This window comes from Chaetodon auriga, chromosome 22 (genome assembly GCF_051107435.1).
Source record: "Chaetodon auriga isolate fChaAug3 chromosome 22, fChaAug3.hap1, whole genome shotgun sequence".
NCBI lineage: Eukaryota > Metazoa > Chordata > Actinopteri > Chaetodontiformes > Chaetodontidae > Chaetodon > Chaetodon auriga.
Window position 1 is genome coordinate 14282097 of NC_135095.1, and position 18245 is coordinate 14300341.

Here is an 18245-nt window from a genome sequence, read left to right on the forward strand (position 1 = left end):
CAACGAAGAGCACTTCTGAGCAGAGGAAGACGACTTTAAGTGTCGAGCTAAATCAGCATTATCAATTCTGTTACTTACGTACAAGATTACTGACAATAAAGAGTAAAAGAAATGCAAAGAATCGGATGTTGTGAGAGTTTATCATTTCTAAAAACAGGCGGCAGAACGTCTGACTGACGACTGTTTGACAAATGAGAGCTTCTTCCTGTAAAATCTCAAACCCCTCATCGAGAGGCTGCACACAACGATTAAACTGTCAAGGACACAAACCCCCTTAATGCAGAAGGCCATCATGACAATGCAGATTAGATAATGCGACCGCCTGCCGGTCACAGTGACTCACACACACAGACGGGGGGGCATATTGACAAAATGTCAGACTCTGTTGTCTGACACATTTCAACAGGCCATCTTCTGTAGTTAATCAGACCGCACACACACACACACACACACACCGAGCCAAAAGCAGCACAATATATTATGGAGTGTGTGCCGTGGGATTTTCTATCATGTCAATAAAGCTCCCCTGACTTGGAATTTAAATCTACAACAGGGACAGAGCGACAAAAATAGACAGAGAGAGAAAGAAACAGAACGGAGGAGCTGTAGAAGAAGCCTGGTAGAAAATCCATAGCCGGCCTGTTATCTGGACGATAATTGGTTTTCCCCTCTACACCCCTCCACCCCTCTCACATCCTTCCTCTTCCTCCTCCTCCTCCTCATCCCTCCTACCTCGCCTGCTACCCCTATCTCTCTCCTCCACCCCTCCATCTCTCCCTCGCTCTGCACACACAGCTACACACATTCCCCGACACAGGCAGGTAACAAAAAAGCACAAATGACTGTAAATACATCATTTTCCACATTCGGTGTGTTTTGCACCCGAATGTCTCACTGAACAATGAGCTGACGGCTCCGTGGAGAAGGCTTAGTGTCTACCGATGCCCCTCGCTGTTATACCAGGCAAAATTACACATGCACAAACATGGTGCACCATCACAAAGGCGTTGCACATGCACACAGTCAGACACACGATACATGATTAGCGTGAAGCGTGTAATCAGTGAATGGCCTGATTAGCGGGTTACACTACAGTGCAAGACAAAGAGATTCATTTACTCTTCCACTTCAGGAAAAAAAAAAGAAAAATGAGGGATTGTGGGGGTGGAGACACAGGGGAGAAGCTATAAAAATCATTTTAGCTGTGTGGAGATGCCAGAAAGACAGACAGGGAGCAGACAGACACACAGTCACGCTGCCAGATCCAGACAAAGAGGCGAGGAAGAAGAATGCAGGGACCAACAATAAATACAAGAGAGAAGACAGGCAAGGGGGGGAAAGAGACAAGAAAGAAGGAAAGACACCGGAGGACATGAGGAAAGAAAGGCGGCCTTACACACACATCATCACACACACAAAGGGTTGGTGTGTAGGCTGAAGTCTGCAGGGGGGCTCTGCTGTGTTCACCAGTTCAAGATTCAGGAGTGCTTACTCAGCAGACCTCCAGTGTCCCCCTTTATACTGAGAGTGAGTCAGAAACGGAGACGGGGGGACGAGGGGTGGAGGGAAGGGAAAGTCCTCATGAGGGTTGGTTTCACATTGATACCAGATTTGTACTTGTGATGAGAGATGGTGGCTAAAAGAGGCGAATATCTGAGAGAAGGACTGATAGTGTGAATACAATGGAGCAAATAACTTTGACAAATACATGTCGGAGCGCTGCTGGCCAAGCGCCTTCCACTGACTGAAGTCACGAGTTGTTAACGTACAAAGCTCAGGACTTTGACGTTCAGGGTTCCTCTCAAACAAGGTGCTTGAAAAACAACCACTTCATGCAACGGCTGGCCAGCTGTGCAGAGGAGAACTTGTCCTTCAGGTCACGTCGCTCTTCACACACTGACTTCAGTCACTTTCTGTGTGAACCACAGAGAGCGACATCATGAATGCTTTTGAAGAGAGAAAGGTGCACTTTCACACACAAAACACAAAGCAACACAGACGTAGAAAAGCACAGAGGTCTTTGAGTGTGGTTATTTGGAACAAGTGTAAACACCTTTCTCCTGTTAAACGCTTGCTTAAAGTTAGCTTAACACTGCACTTCTCAAACTAATGATAAGCAGCTGGGAAATCAATCAAAATCAATGCAGCAGAACCACAGATTACATCTTTCCTATTCCACACACTCGCCTTCCTCACCAAACTTGGTGCCTACATTACCCACAATACAACTCAACCACCCACAGCACAGCTGGAGATTCATGCGTGTCATGCTAGTCGCAGCTAATGTAGCCTCCAGCTGCTAGCCTCAGGCAGAGATTAGGAGCAGAAGGCTTTATAGGACTTTTTTGTGCAGTGATACTTCATAATCATGCCTAAAATACCAGAAGATTTGGAACAAAACGCACTGTGCATTTTACAGGTAAGTTAGTATGAATGTTAGCAGCAAACAGTGTAAATAAAATATATCCCGGGCGGCATTACATTTCCCACAAAACCCAATTTTTATGCAAATAGGTTATGTACATGTACGTAATTTTTATAGACGGGAAATAACAACATCTGAACTCTGTTCAGATGAAATAAAGGTTGATTTTTGATCAAAAAATCAGTTTATTTCATTTCAGGTTTAAAAAAAAAATCAAACATGGAGCCGCAAAAACGTACCTTGTTCCATTTATTCCTTCTTTACATAATAATGCCCCCTTACTATTTCCTTTAATCACTTGTAGGTCTACATAATGGAAACGTGAGGGATGGGGGGGGGGGGGGAGGTGAGAGAAAGGTTGCGTGGAGGTTTGATTTCTAATTTTCAGACCTGTCCCTCGGGGTTGCCAGGTGTGTGAATGTGCAGCACACACAGCCCGAAGCCACAGACACACAACACCTTCACACCAACCTTCAGACCCCTTTCTAGCATTCCTCCCCCTCCCCCTCCCCCAAAACACACAAACACACTCTTTATTCCCCCACAGGTCTTTTTTTTCCAAACATTTTTTCCTACTTGCTTTTTTTTGTCTTGTTTTGGGGAGAAGGGAGACCACCACTCCCACTTTGGAAGACACTTGATTTCAATTACAGTCTAGAACAGTGTCCAGAGAGCTGGTGTGTGTGTGTGTGTGTGGATTTCTTCTCATCCCCTTCCTGATTTCTTCCCCATCTCTCCAATCTTAGTAAAAGTCCCAAATAATGCACCACAGGCAAGTCTAATCATGACTAAAAAAGCTTCCTTGGATCGTGATTCGCCTTCTCATCAGTCAAAGGAATCTCGCACTTAACCGTCATGCATAAAACAATCTGTGGGATAACTCATACCCGCTTCCTCAGCCTCGCTGCTTGTCGGGGATAAGTGAATTCTGAATTTGGGAGAAGAGGAACGTAAAATGAGCACTCGGTGAATGATATATTCTCGATTTTTCATTCAGTAGTTTGGGGGCAGATGAATATTTGATACCTTTTTTAAAAAGACTCATTCATCACATAGTTCACGTTGGCCAGGGGAAACGAACGATGGGGTTATGGCGAGACAGACTTATGGAAAGCGTCCAGTTATTGAGGCTCATTATCAAGAAGATCGAGTACGCTGGTGATGAAGTTGAAAACGTACGGGAGGAGAGGGCTGAACTGCAGCGCTGGATGAAGCTCCATCTGCATTCAGAGCGCTTAAAGTCGGAGATATTGAGCATTAAAGTTTTTCTCCTCCTGAAACTAATATAACTTTTTGAATTTACAGGTCAGCCTCTTAAATAAACTTTTCAAAAGTCCACCCGCCCTCACATGTAATGGATGAAGGTGAAGGATCTAAATTCTGTCTTGAACCTCACACTCAGAACAATATTAGCATGCTAACTCCTTAAACTAAGGTGCTGCACAAGGTAAACGTTACACCTGATAAGCATGTTAGCGTTGTCATTGTGAGCATACATGACATTAGCATTTAGCTCACTGTGTGCAGAGCAGCCTCAGAGCTGGAGCGGCTGTAGATTCAAACACCAATTATGTGCATTTCAGTGTGGTTGTTTTCTATAGGTTTTCAGAGGGAACTTTACCATGGGAATATTTTGTAACCATTGATTTGCGCATTCAGTGGGAACAAATGAAGCTCTGGAAAGGTAAATGAGAGACTTGAACTGTATGTAAGTACCAGGGTAGTTCATTAAATCATACATGTACATGCCGTATTATCCATGTGTGGGCGGACATGTAGTATATATGGGTGTCTGAATACGTTATATCCATATATCCTCTTGATGCTGCGTCTGTGTAACAGCCTGTAGTGCGAATTATCATTGGCTGACTGTGTCGCTTCTGTGAGTGTGAGACAGAGACCGTGACACAACAGGAGGCAATCTATTGGCATCAGCAAGGCCTGCTGGGAAATGTGTATCCCGTGGGAGGCTGTCAGCTCAAGGTAATTTACTTCCTGGTTGCTCTGCACACGCTCTCTTGATGTCAGCACCGAGGAGAAGAAGACGAGCGGGGAATCAATCACAGAGGGAATTAAAGAGGCCATCAGAGCCCGTCTAGGTATCTCACACACACACACACACACACACACACACACACACACACACACACACACACACACTGTAAACTCAGCCCTCAGCGCCATCACTCACACAGGTAAATGCCACTGTTCTCCACACCTGGTGACAAATTGCATAAGACACCTGTAACAACCATATGTCAGGAGAACACACACACACACACACACACACACACACACACACACACACAGTCTGAATTTGTGTTTAATATTCATACGGAGTCTCTCTGTGACAGGCTGGGGAGGTGTTCAGTCGCACCATAATCTGATCTGATTAGCTGTGTGTGTGTGTGTGTGTGTGTGTGTGTGTGTGTGTGTGTGTGTGTGTGACAAAGAGATTCAGGGAGAGCCACATCATTGGGAAAAGTCCATCTTTGCACAGACTGAAGAGTTTCTGCAGCTTTTTCATGAATGAATGTGCTCAACTGCAGTGCAATGTGCCTGGAATCTGTCCCGCTGCATCTCCCAGTCTGCGTGTCATCTCACATGTATATTTCATGTGTATGGGATGGCGTGTGTGCGCTTACCGCTGCTGTGTATTCATGATGTGTGTGTAATGTTTCTGTACTTCACTTGTCACGCCACTGTCTGGTTCAGAGGAGAGACTGCACCAGTATGCGAATACCAGAGTTACACCAGTATGGGACTGCTGAACAGCTCATCCCAGAACCACAGGCACAAGTCCACGATGATAACGGCCTGCATTCTTCCCTGAAGGCTTTCAACACGAGAGGTGAGGGGTTGAGGTCAGGGCTCTGTGCAGACTAGTCAAGTTCTTCCACACCCAACTGAGAAATTATCTCTTGATGGACTTGGCTTTGTTCATGAGTGCATTGTCATGTTGAAACAGGAAAGGGCACTGCTGAAACTGTCGCCACTAAGTCGGAGGCACAGTGTTGTTTAAAGCAGTGGTTCCTGACCCGAACCGGTTGCATGACGATTACCTGGGTGGGAAATGAGAAAATCAAAATTCTGCTACACAAGATGTGTTTGCATTTCAGAGTTTGCTCTGATTTTGCTTCTTTTAGGTGAAATATTGAACGGCCTCGCCTCCTCGGGCCACTAAAAAGTAAAAATCACACCTCATAGACCTCCACCGCGTAAGGAGGGGTCAAGGGTACATCACTTTGTATTAATGGGTCACAAGAACAATTACCGAGGGAGCACGGGTCTAAACCATCACTGTGTGCTGTGGCAATAAGAGTGTCTTTAATCGAAACTAAGGGGGCTTAGGCCAAACCTTGAAAAACAGCCCCCCACACCAGAAAGTGGACAGTGTCAACACACGTGCAGCCACACTGCACATGTGTGAAAGTGCAAGTAAATTACAACATATGTCTCCACTGACTCGTAGTTCCTCCTTTAAACTCCTTTGGGCCTTGAATTTGCTTGGACTACTCGTGGGGAGCAAACATACAGTAAGTACAGCAGGTCGAAGGACCACAAATTTAACTTCTAGAGAAGATAGTTTGGTTGTTTACAAGCAGCCCCAGCATCTCAAGTGCTCTTGTTGCTGAACTACTGTTGAGCTGTTGTGTCCCCACATGTAAAGCAATTAAGCTAGCTAATAAACATTTACCATAGCTGATAGGAAAGAGGGCCAAAACTATAAAAATGTAAAAAACATGGATTGATTTGAACAGGAATTTAGCAAAAAGTGGAAGTGGGAGGTCTGGCATGAAAAGGCCAAACTCAAAAATACTGAAAAAGAGCAGAAAACACAGTCTTGTCAGTTTCATTTAAAAACGATAGCAGGATTGGACTTCAAAAGCCCAACCTCACGTAACACACACACACACACACACACACACACACACACACACACACACACACACACACACACACACACACACTTCATGCTTAACTTCCCACCGATGCCTCCCAGCGTAGCCCTTGCCCTAACCACATAATGACATTAGCATTTCTAGCCCTCTTCTCTCCACATCTTATCTACTTCAAAAGCAGCGCTTCATTAGCTACTGCCATCTATCAGAGAGCAGGGAGCTGGCTGGAGTGTGTGTGTGTCTGTGTGTGTGTCCACAACACTTGCAGTGTTATTTGGGGTCACAGATTCGTAGATTAGAGCGACAGACTGGACGTCACACCTCTCCCTCCGTCCTCCAGCTGCATGTAGCCTCCGCGTCTCCTCCACTCAGTATCAACATGTTTCAAAGACCAAAACACAACATGGCCCGAACAGGAAGTGTGCAAAATGGACTTGTGCTGAAGCTAACAAAGGGGAAAGTCGTGAGAGGATTTAATTAACAAGAAATTCCCAGCAACCCTCTGCCGGTAATGGATTTCGCACATTACCAGCGTGAATTATGTCTTTCATTAAGTATTTAAGCAACAAGCCACGACAGCAGTGATTGACACAGATTGTCCAACAGCTAAGGCTGCCTGAGTTGTTCTAAAACCAAAGTATGAACCAATTTCATGTCCAATATCAGTTAAGAATTACTAATTTTAGCTACTCAATAATCATGAAGTAGAAACAGCTGACAGGCAATTACACAATTGTTTGCATCCAGAAAGAAAAAAGAAAATATGATGCTACTTTGTCACTTAGACACAATGTCAATAAAGCTAAGCTATGCTAATGAGACTGTTACAAAAAGGCATCCAGCAGTTTGAACAGTCATTTCCTTGATTTTTTGTCTAAATTTCACCACCTGGAGGTCATAGCTCAGCTGTTCAGTCTTTCCCGATGTGACCTGGTCAATCCAAATAAATCTCAGGTTGTTGCAGGTTGCAGGGTGAAGAGCTATGGATTCCCCAAATTCCCCATTTGCCACCGTCAACCAACACCAATGTCACGCCGAGAGGCATGATGGGTAAAAGATGTTCCCACATGGTGATAACAGATGTAGTGGTGAGTGAGAGAGATGGAGGCACAGGGAGAGAAGGGGGGGAGTTTTTTATAGGTATGGAGCAGAGGGAGGAGGAAACGATAAAGAGTGACAGCAGAGGGGTTGGATCGTCCGTCTCTGGAGGGGAGCGGAGGGAGGAGGAGAGACTGTGGAGTGAAGTGATGGAGGAGGAAGCCAGAGAGAGATACTGACAGAGAATCCAGGGCACCAGATGGAGGGAGAGAGACAGAGATTTGAGACAAAAAACAAAGATTTAGATTGAGGGAGGAACAAAGTGAGAGAGAGAGAGAGGCTTAGAGTGAAAGAGAGAGAGAGTGAGTGTGTGTGTGGGTGAGTATTACTCACGCTGTGGGGACATAAATCTGTTTACACAGTCACATTGTGGGGACTCGCCTTCCTTATGGGGACACAGCCCAAGTCCCCATAAGGAAGGTCAGGGTTAGGTTAGGTTTAGGTTAGGGTTCGGCAAGTAGTCTTTATGGTTACAGTAAGTCTCCCAGAAATGAATGCAAGTCTATGTAATGTCCCCAAAAGTGATGGATATACGACTGTGTGCCTTGGCGAGTGTGGAGGTCTCAGTTTCTTGGCAGGATGCTGCAGCAGAGTTTGGCCCGGACCCTAATGGAGATGTAAGAAGCCTCGGAGTTTGATCACACACACGCACACAAACACGTGCACATGCATACACACTTTCACACCCTCATCCTCTGTTGATCAGTGTGGCTCCAGACAAACTCAATGAACTGACGCCGCCGTTGAGCACGATAGCCAAAGATTCACTGAATGGCTCTCGCTGACATAATAACGCATCTATACAGGAAAAGCTGCAACGTCCCAGGATTTTGTCAGGCTTTCTCCCGCCGATAATAAGATTTTAAAAAATACAGTCTGCGGCCTGAACGCTCCGTGGCACCGCTTTGCCGTTTTGGTGCAAAAACCAGAGGCTGATCCGGGTTTGCTCCATGTTTTCTCTTCACCTTTCTGGAGGGGGCCTTGAAAAACGGGGACATAAAATCTGTGTGAAGACCTCTGAAGCAATTTTGTCCTTCAAAAAAATGCCTCCAGTGAAAGTTTGTGAAACCAAAGCACAATGAGACTGAAGAGATGGTGTTAAAGCCCATCAGAGCAGCAGCTAACCATCACTTTTTCATTAACTGTTGTCGCTTCAGCTTTCTGTGAGAATATATATACTACTGTGTACATACAGTAAATATCCCAACATACCATGTACAGTACATGGCCCACCTCTCATTAGACTTAAACATAAGGCGCCAAATTAAAAGAACAATCTGTTCCAGTAAATCCCATTTGCACAATAACTTGTGAACCACAGATGCTCTTTGGCTTTGTGTGTGTGTGTGTGTGTGTGTGTGTGTGTGTGTGTGTGTGTGTGTGTGTGTCATCCTCTAAATCCTATCCTCAATATGACTTTCATTCTCCACAGTTAACCTCTGACCCAGTTTAGATGGCCTGCACCACATGTAGCTCTTGGATTCCCCCACCAGCTCAGGTTATGCAAGGACGGTGGTTATGTCACACACTAGGACTCACAAAAAGTCGCATGCATGGACGCGCACACACACTCGCAAACACACACAAAGACACAAGCTTCCAGACTTGGATTTGGTCGTCTGATTTGCTGTTTCCGCAAACACGCAGCCGAAGTGTTGCGGCTGTGAAACAACTTGAGATAAACAAACAGAGTTCTGCGGGTTTCTTTCTCACTCTTCATCCTTATTGGACGAGGCTGAAACCAGTCACTACACACACACACACACACACAAACACACACGCACACAGAGCTCCATGCTGTGAGCTACAAAGACAGAGCGCTGCTTTACACAAGTAAGGGAAGACATCAGAAAATAAACGTCGGGGGAGAGCGCCTGTGAGGACGCCAATTAAACACAGTCCATACACAAGTGTGTGTTTGAGTGTGTGTCTCCTCTGGGAGTCACTTCCCTTCACTTAAAGGTTGTTTGTTTGCAAAGGAAGAGGGAGGTAAACACACCTAGCCACACACACACACACACAGCCAACAAAACAAGACGGGCTTTCCCCCTGAACATTATTGAGCGAGTGTGTGAGAGCGAGGAGGGATCAGCCACCATCTGCTGGATCATGACTCATTCTCTGTGAGCGAATCAGCTTTCAATCACCATCACTCCATCGCAGCCCATACCCTGTCACACGCAGCACATGCGTCCGTCCTCGTTTCCTCCGCGCACACGCCACGATATGTACGATCACATCATAAATGTTTCTTCACCGTTAATATTGGTCTGCATGTCAGGCTGTAAAGGGAAAATCCTTTCCCACACCGCTAGTGCCACGAAGAGCTGCACGAACATGAACACGTACGGATGCATCTCAAACCTCGCAAACCCTGCCTTCGAAACAGCTTGGCAGTCCAAAAGTGGATTTAATTCTTGCAAACTTTACATCCAAATTCTTTAAGAAAGCTTGAAAGATCAAATTAAGGCTCATCATCCCCAAAAGACAGGCGGTAGAGGTTATGAGTTGCAGGAGATATTTTATCATAAATACCATTTTCTCGCACTGACTGTCCCCCTAATCTGTCCCAGCTTCGCCTTTCAGCGATCTTCACAGGCCTAAATTTGTTAGGTGAGAGATGCATTGATGGCACAGACATTTACATCTGCATGTGCAACGTTATTGTGCACATAAAGACCTGAAAATTGAACGGAATTAATGAGAAAAAGGCTGAAGTATGCAAATAAGGTGACGAACTGGAAATGTGGGCATGTTAGTAAAGAGAGCCTGCGATAAATGCTGAAGGGCGAATTAGCACATGTAGATGAGACAATCTGCTAAAGCGACCTGATTAAGCAGATCAGGTATCGGCCTGACGTGACTGATCCGTATCAAACACAGTTTTTGCCACATTCAGTCACAGCGAGGTGAGTTCAACAGACGTATAAAGATCTTCAGTAAAAGGGAGAGAGAAGGTTGCAAAGATCAGCACGTAGTTACTGGTGATTAATTGAACACATGGTCTCATCGAGTCCTACTGAGTATGTTTACATCAACAGTAGTTCTTGGACAAATGTGCTAATTACCATTTTATTTTGCAGACTTTTCTCTAATGTTCTTACAGCTTGCGTGACCTTTGGGTGGAACATAACTAATGACTCAAAACACAGCCTGTGCTTCGATGCAATGCATGATGGTCTATTAAGGCCACTGTTTCTGAAGACATGAGCATGACTGGCTCCTCTTCAGGGCTAGAAATTTAATGTAAAATAACATGGAGAATACAACCCACTTGATAATAACAGTATTGCTTAAATGCATTGATTTACAGTTCATGTCAGATTGATCAACATAACGGCTGGACGTAACTGCATCAAAGCTTTTTAAGGGTTAAGTGCTTGCGAGTGTTTTCCAGCACAGAGACCTACAAACACACAGTCACCACGTACAATGCAGGTCATCTACGAGAGAATATGACCCATTAAACAGCAATGAGATCATCCAGTATTGATTTTCCACTGTGCACGTGTGTGTGTGTGTGTGTGTGCGTGCTGCCCTACACCACGAAACTGCAGCATTACAGCCAGAGGATCATCTTCTCCACTTCTAGTGCTTATGTGTATGTGTGTGTGTGTGTGTCTTGTGTGTGTCCGTGCTCATGTCCCACTTGGCGGTTTAGTGCGATTCTTTCAGCGAAAAGAGGAACCTCATGACTTAGGAATGCCATGAATGGCTCAGAGGCCTTAAGATGGGAAAGTATGCATTGATTCCCGGAGATGGTTCCCATAACGTGGGCCTGCTCACACTCCCTGTGCCCTCCCTGTTGTCCCGCTCATCTGCTCACATACACACTTTACGAGGAGGCGCGTCGCACAGCCGGTCACAAACAGACACACATGAACACACGCGTGCCGGTGTCCTGAGCCAATGAGAGGCAAGCGTCTGCAGCACGGCAGACAATAACGCAACGGCAAAACCTGCAGGTTTTTCCACCCATAATGCATCGATCTGACCTCGGCTTCGCTCTCCATGTCAATCTGCCTTCAGAGTTTTGTTCTGGTTTGGATTCCTAAGAAAAACCAGCTGCTGTGCTTTGCTTCTCTAACGACAGAACGATCCAAAAGCTGCATTTCTTCCAGCATTTTCCCTCAGCCCTGTCATTCTTTAATTGCTTTCAGATTAATTCAGTGTTCTGTAAATAATCACTGTCCTCCAATGAATTCAATTAAATCCCAATCTGCAAAGCAAACACACGATGTAACGCTGTTTACAGTTTTGGGATGTGGGAGATGAGATACATACAGTAACAAGCTGGGTGTATATTTTTCGGTTAAGTCCCTTTTATCAACACAAACTCATGGCGTGAAGGACAAACAAGCATCAGCAACGTTTCCGGTGAGCGTACCATGTATGACGCTCTCTGTGGTTACTAATGCGCCCTCAACAGGTTTGCTTTGAGCTAAATGCTACAGCATGCTAACATGCTCACAGTGACAACGCTAACATGCCGATGTTCAGCAGGTATAATCAGAATCAGAAAAAGCTTTATTGCCATGTACGCTTTTACACATACTAGGAGTATAACTTTTATCATGTATATCTTATTAATTTAGCGAGTTAGCGTGCAAGAATTTGCTGATCGGTACAAAACACAACATTCAGCTGAGGCTAATAGCTAATAATGAAGGCACAGCTTTGCAGGTATTTGGACATAAACAAAAGTCTTGGACAAATTAGAGGTTTAAAATGATGATGGTGCTGGAGGAAAAGTAGGATTCATCCTCTGGGGACCATGAATGTCTGTGCAACATTTCATGCTGATGAGGTCAAACATTAAATATATTGTCATTGTGCTGTTTTCAGTTGAGCATATGTCAAAAAGGATGAACGAGTTATCACATTCTGTTTAGTTCACGTTTCGCACAGCATCCAAACGTCTATGAAATCGAGGTTGTAGTATGACGGCCAATGCTGTATACAGTTGGTACTGTGGAACTGGGGCACAGCTTTTATGTGGCAGGCCTACTTCTCTTTTTATAAAAGACTGTGTGGGAACCAACAAAAACACAAAAAGCATGCAAGCAGTTTCAGTGATTCCTTCCCACCTAAACAAGCTATCATCCGAGAGAGGAAATGATGTGCAGCAAAACAAGAACAGAAACAAACGGACATAATTAAACAACAGCTCGTCAAACGGCGCACACGAGCAGTGGTGACACGCAGAAACAATGCGACCCATGCTTTCGGCCACTTGTTGCAGGCAGCTGTGAACTCTGACTCTGAACGTCTTCCCTTTTCCTATGAGGTGTTTTACTCGTAGAGGATAACAAAGGCTGCAGACGTGACCATCAGCTGATGTAAGGTCAGAAAACAGCACCGCATTTGTCACTGCTGTCGCTTCCTCTGCAGGATCTGATCAGAAACTGGATTAAATACTCCTGGAGCCAACTTCCAATGAATCACACAGTGCTTAATCTACGCTGTCTTTATCCTAAACGAGTTCAGTTCTTGGCCTTTAAGGCCCCGCAGGACTCCCCAGACCCCAGTTTCTGAAGCCCCTGCTTAGTGTGCGAATGGTTGGCATCCACCCCGCCAGCGTGCGACCTCGGCCCGGTCGTGAGACGCTCTGCTCGAGGGCCCGAGGCAGTACTCCTCCCGTACGCCTCCAGCCTTTGATCTCCTAATCACCTGGTTCAGCGTCGGCCTCAGCAGAGAGAGGGTGAGGCTGCAGGGGCGGGAGGAGAGGGGGACAATAATAACCTCAGCAGTTGTTCTCGCGGCCAGATTGCAGCCTTTGTGGTTTGAGCTCAGGCAGAAAAGAGGGATTCAGAGTGGGCTGTTAAACTCAAATGTTGAGATTGGTGATCTTTTACAAATTCCTGTGGAGATTTCTGACATTTACCGCCACAATATTGGTTGGATCGCGTTTTAAGGAGGGTGCCGTGCAGCCAAAAAATGGGAAATTAACTTTCATATAAACACTGATTCATGGGTGAGAGGCTCAAGGTGTTGAGGTGAACCTGAACCAAACCACCTGCCACCTGTTAATCTGATGAACCAAACAGCATCCCCTCGCTTCACTCTTCTTGTAAGGAAACTAGAAGCGACGATGCAACTGATTTCAAACATCACCTTTTCAGGAAATCCACAAAGAAGCACGTGAATGCAGAGCTGTTTTCAAGCCAGCTTGAACATCCTGCACGCCAGGCTTCCCCAGCATCATGTGAGCAGACACAGTGCTACACGAGCGCCACAGCAAAGTCCCTATAGGATCAATGCAGTGATACTATTACAGTCAGGAATACCTTCAGAGCCACTACAGGGATATAAATACATAAAGACAGGAGGGTACGGTGGCTTTTGTGACTCGCTGCACATAAAAGTCCAAACAAAATAAGAATGAAGACACTCTGAGGGGAAACTAGAGCTGCTACACATGCATCCATCATCCAGGCATCATGTTCTTATTCAAAAAATCAACATTTCGACAGCTGCCAGAGTGGCGAAGCTGAAGGTACTGTCTGTTCTTTTTGAGCCCTGAGCGCTCGAGCCGATGCTGGCACCCGGAGAGGACGGGATGACGAACCTTTGGTCACATGCTGGTGGATTCTGTCTGACATACAGTATGTGCCTTATGCATGTTTGGCCTGCAGCCTGCAGCAATCCTGTCTGCCTTGTCGTGCACTTTGCTTCATACCACTCTTGACTTTGCATAACAGACTTCCCTTTCTCTCTTTTCCTCTCCTGTGTAATGCAGCATGTTGCAAACCTGCACACGGCTCTTGAAACCCCTCATTTTCTCAGGTTTTTATCTCAGGGACACCATCGTGCTGCTGGTACTGTACTGGTTGTATACTGTGTGCTCCATACTGCAGCTGGGAGGAGGGAAGCTGAGATTGGAGCAGTGGTTCTTGACTAATTCAGATCATTGACCTATGATGAAGCTAAATTATGCCTAATTTCGCAGCATGGGAACCCCCCGGCCCCCCTCCCTCCCCTGGGATCCCCCCCCCCCTGCACACCCGGGGGCTCCCCGGACACTGTAGCGGTCATGGGAAGGAGATGAGAGCTTCTTACCTCAGTAGGTTGGGCAGAGGGATGGAGCCGGAGCCTGACCCCAGTATCCCCTTCTTCCCACTCAACAATTTCTCCACCAGGGCGACATTCCCGGTCCGGGCGGCTTCCAGCAGCTCCTGCTCCTTCCCCATCCCGGACACAAGTTTACAACGACGGGGTGATGAAAATCCAACAGATCTCCCATAAATCCTCCGACCCCTTCCCTCACTGGCTGGTGTGGGGAAGCATCTGAAAGGGTTCCTCTCACTGCATGCTCCCGCTGCTGCTGCACGGTGATATAGGTGTTATTGATGCTGCAGAGCAGGTTTGACGTGCACTGCTCCCCCGGTGCCTTGAAACCTCAGTCCGTTCACACGCACGGCGCCGTAATCTCCTCCCGAGTGAGTCCGCTGACGCGCACGGCTCCCCGGTGTAACCTCAGTGCAAACAAGCGCAGCAGGGGGAAACCGGGGGCTCCGAAGCGAATCCCTCACTGTGAAGTAAAGAGTAACCCCGGTTACAAAAGAAACACACAAACTCCTTCTCTGTCCGAACAGAGGCTCCGGACGGGTCTGAAACTCCAGCTGGTGACCAGTCAGATGGTGAGACCCTCCTCAAGAAGCTCTCCAATCCCGCTGTACTCACCTCCTCTTTACCCCGAACCTACCGCACTGGCCGGTGCCTATCAGTGTCGCCTGAGACACAGGTGTCAAGTTATCCGGGATAAAATTACGAACTTCCTGTTGCAACTTTCAAAATAAAACCTTTACTTAGCAAAGGGTTTAAAGTTAGCTACTAAAACAAACTTGACCAACTTGCCTCAGACATGAAATGATAAATGTCAGAAGAACATGTTATATTGCTGTTATATTTGTTTCTTTTCTATATATTTTTTTTATGTTTTCTATGTCCTTTATAAGTTCTTCTTTGCCGTTCAAATATCCATAAACTAGCTGCCTTTTAGCCTTCCAGTTAGCTAGTACGCAAATCTAGCTAGCCACTCAACTAGCTAGGTAGCTGTATAGCTAGCTTGATAAATTTGGCAACAGTAAAGGCAAATACAATCACTACCAGACCAAGAAAGCTGCCCAGTCATGACATAAAGCTACAAATAAAATTGTCTAAGATGAACAATTAAGCAAAACCTTACTTTTCATCGTTCTTGTATGAAACTAGCCAACATTTATATTAGCTATACAGCAAACAAGCTAAATAGATAAATGGATAGATGTGGTTAACAATAAGATAATCCCATCCCCAGACCAAAACAATCACAAATTCACCAGGCTACAATTACTGAGGATGCAAATGCATTAAAGGACAACCTTTTTTACGATGTTCTCCTCATAACGAAGGCAAAAAGACAAGTATCAGAAGGATCAGTACTACCTGGCTTCAGAGTTGCCATCTGCTGATTTGACAAAACACAAATCAATTTAACAACAGGCAATATGTAAAAACATTTTTTGATGTTGTAAAACTGTGCTTTCATGGTGTGTATTGCAAAAGATTTTTTCTGTTAAATTAAAACAAACCAGTGAACACAGGCTACCAGGGTAAACCAGGTTTTGAGCTTTGGGACCCCTGAACTGCTTTATTAGAAGCCTTGGACAATAATTTTTGCTTTTGCATTTCTGGAGATAAAGGCAACTGAAAATAATGCTCTTACGTGGCAAAAGTAAATATATATATTTTTTAGACATTTATCATCACACTATATTCTCTGGTCCTGGATGCACCTTATGCAGCTCAAACCTTTTATTTTGAAAGCATACCCGCCATTTCCCGCTGCTATTTTCTCTGACTTGGCTGAGAGACTTACTGTACAAGCTGGGCGTGGATGACGATGCTCCGACACCAACAGGAGGCGATGCCTTTGTTAGTCTCTTTAAAAAGTCTCACTCAGACCCACCAGCCGTGCCACTTCATGCCACTTTCAGACCACTCACTTATTCCATTAAAGACGCGCATGCGCACTTCCCTCCCACGCTGAAGGTGTATTCCCTTCACAATTGGCCCCGCTGCTGCTGAATGGATTTGGAAACAGGTGAGATCCTAAAATAGCTTCACTGTCATGTCACAGCAGGGTTTGTATGAATGGAGAATGAAGGCAGAAGATGGATTTTTTTTAATGTTCTCTGATCTGTCCACTGACAGCCTGGGAAACAGACACACCCCCTCCTCTTCCCTCTGCCTGGTGCATGCTGGGACCTGTCTGATGGCTTCACTCTGCTGCCTAATTGGAATTTAGGCAGAGGTGTTGCCTTCAGGTGCCCCACCTACAGCTGCTATGTCCAACTTCTGTGCAAATTGAAGATACTGATTGAAGTGAGTTTTAGCCTCCAGGGGCCCTTTGTTCTCATCACTGATTAATCTGCTGATTATTTCCTTGAATTAATTACACGTTTAGACTAAAAAAATGCCAAAAAGTAGTGAAAAATGTCTGTTTTCCAGAGTCAGCGCTGATGTATTTAAATGTCTTGCATTGACCAACTGACCAAAACACAAAAATATTCAATTTCTAAAGATAATAATAAGAGAAAAGTGAAACATTCACATTTCCAAAAGCTGGAACCAGAAAATTATTGTCACAGAAACACAATAATGAACAGAAGAAACATGGAAACCACAGGTAGATGAAAAAATAATGAGGGCCGTTAAATTGAGGTAATCAAGCGACATAGAGAAGAAAAGAGGAGAGAAGGAAAGCAGGCATGTAATTAATATAGAGCTGCAGTTAATCATTACGCTCATTATCAATTAATGTGTCAATTACTTTGTCAATATATCAAATAATCGTTTAATCTGTAAAATCTCAAAAACTTCACATTTTCCTTTAATTATATTGACAATTTAACTGATTAATTTTATTTTATGGTGAAAAATTGAGACGCTCAAACCTCTAATGTGTATTTAATCTGCAATGATCTGATGAAAAGAGTGAAGCTGCTTCGGTTTCAGGGTCCTGGTGTTCTGCATGTCGGCTCACAGTGTCGTTTCTTACTGGGACGCTTGAACAGAACAGAACCATCATTAGTGGTCTCAGTAACACCTCCTATGATAACAAGTAAAAATGTCTGCCGTGAAAAAAGGCCTGTTCCAGCACTCTGAAAATGAAGCAGCTAAATGGAATTCAACCATCATTAATTTTATTACAGCAGTATTACAGGATCACTATATTTGCAGTGGGGCTCCAGCAGAGAAATAAAACCAGGGAATGAAACAGCGAGCAGGCGGTTGCGGCCCCACTGGGTGTTTGGACGCAGATTCTGGACTCTGCGCTGAGCCAACACACAACCTGATGCCTCTCGCTTTCAGCATTTTTCCCATAATCCAGCTGTACATGGTGCTGGCATACCGTCCTGGACAATTTCTCCAGTGTGCACACGCACACGCACACACACACACATACACACACGTTAGGTTTTCATCAGTTTTGAGGACATTACATAGACTTTACATTCATTTCCTGGAGACTTACCTAAACCATAACGTCTTCACCCCAAAATGTAATGATTTACATTATGTGGACCTGGAGTTTGTCCCCAAAAGTGAGGTGAGTCCCAACAATGTCCCCTGAACATGAGTAATACATGGCCACACATTACATAGACGTACATTCACCGTAACCTCAAACACTGGCCGAACCGTGACCCTGATCCGAACCTTAATCCAAGTCTTTACCCTAAAATTTTATGACTTACTTTATGTGGACTTGCCTTTTGTCCCCATAATGTACCTATAGAAACAGATTTATGTCCCCATAAGTAACACACATCCAC

General features: G+C 45.1%; 1 protein-coding gene across 3 annotated transcripts in view; it reads right to left on the reverse strand.

The window, feature by feature from the left end:
* anks1b (ankyrin repeat and sterile alpha motif domain containing 1B) overlaps nt 1-15153 on the reverse strand; it is a 202697-nt gene extending 187544 nt beyond the window's left edge. For all 3 annotated transcript variants that reach the window (XM_076722032.1, XM_076722031.1, XM_076722030.1), the window contains exon 1: nt 14485-15153. In XM_076722032.1, coding sequence (XP_076578147.1) covers nt 14485-14615 — 131 coding nt within the window. In that variant the 5' untranslated portion in view covers nt 14616-15153. The remainder of the gene's footprint in view (nt 1-14484) is intronic.
* Between the last annotated feature and the right edge of the window lie 3092 nt (nt 15154-18245).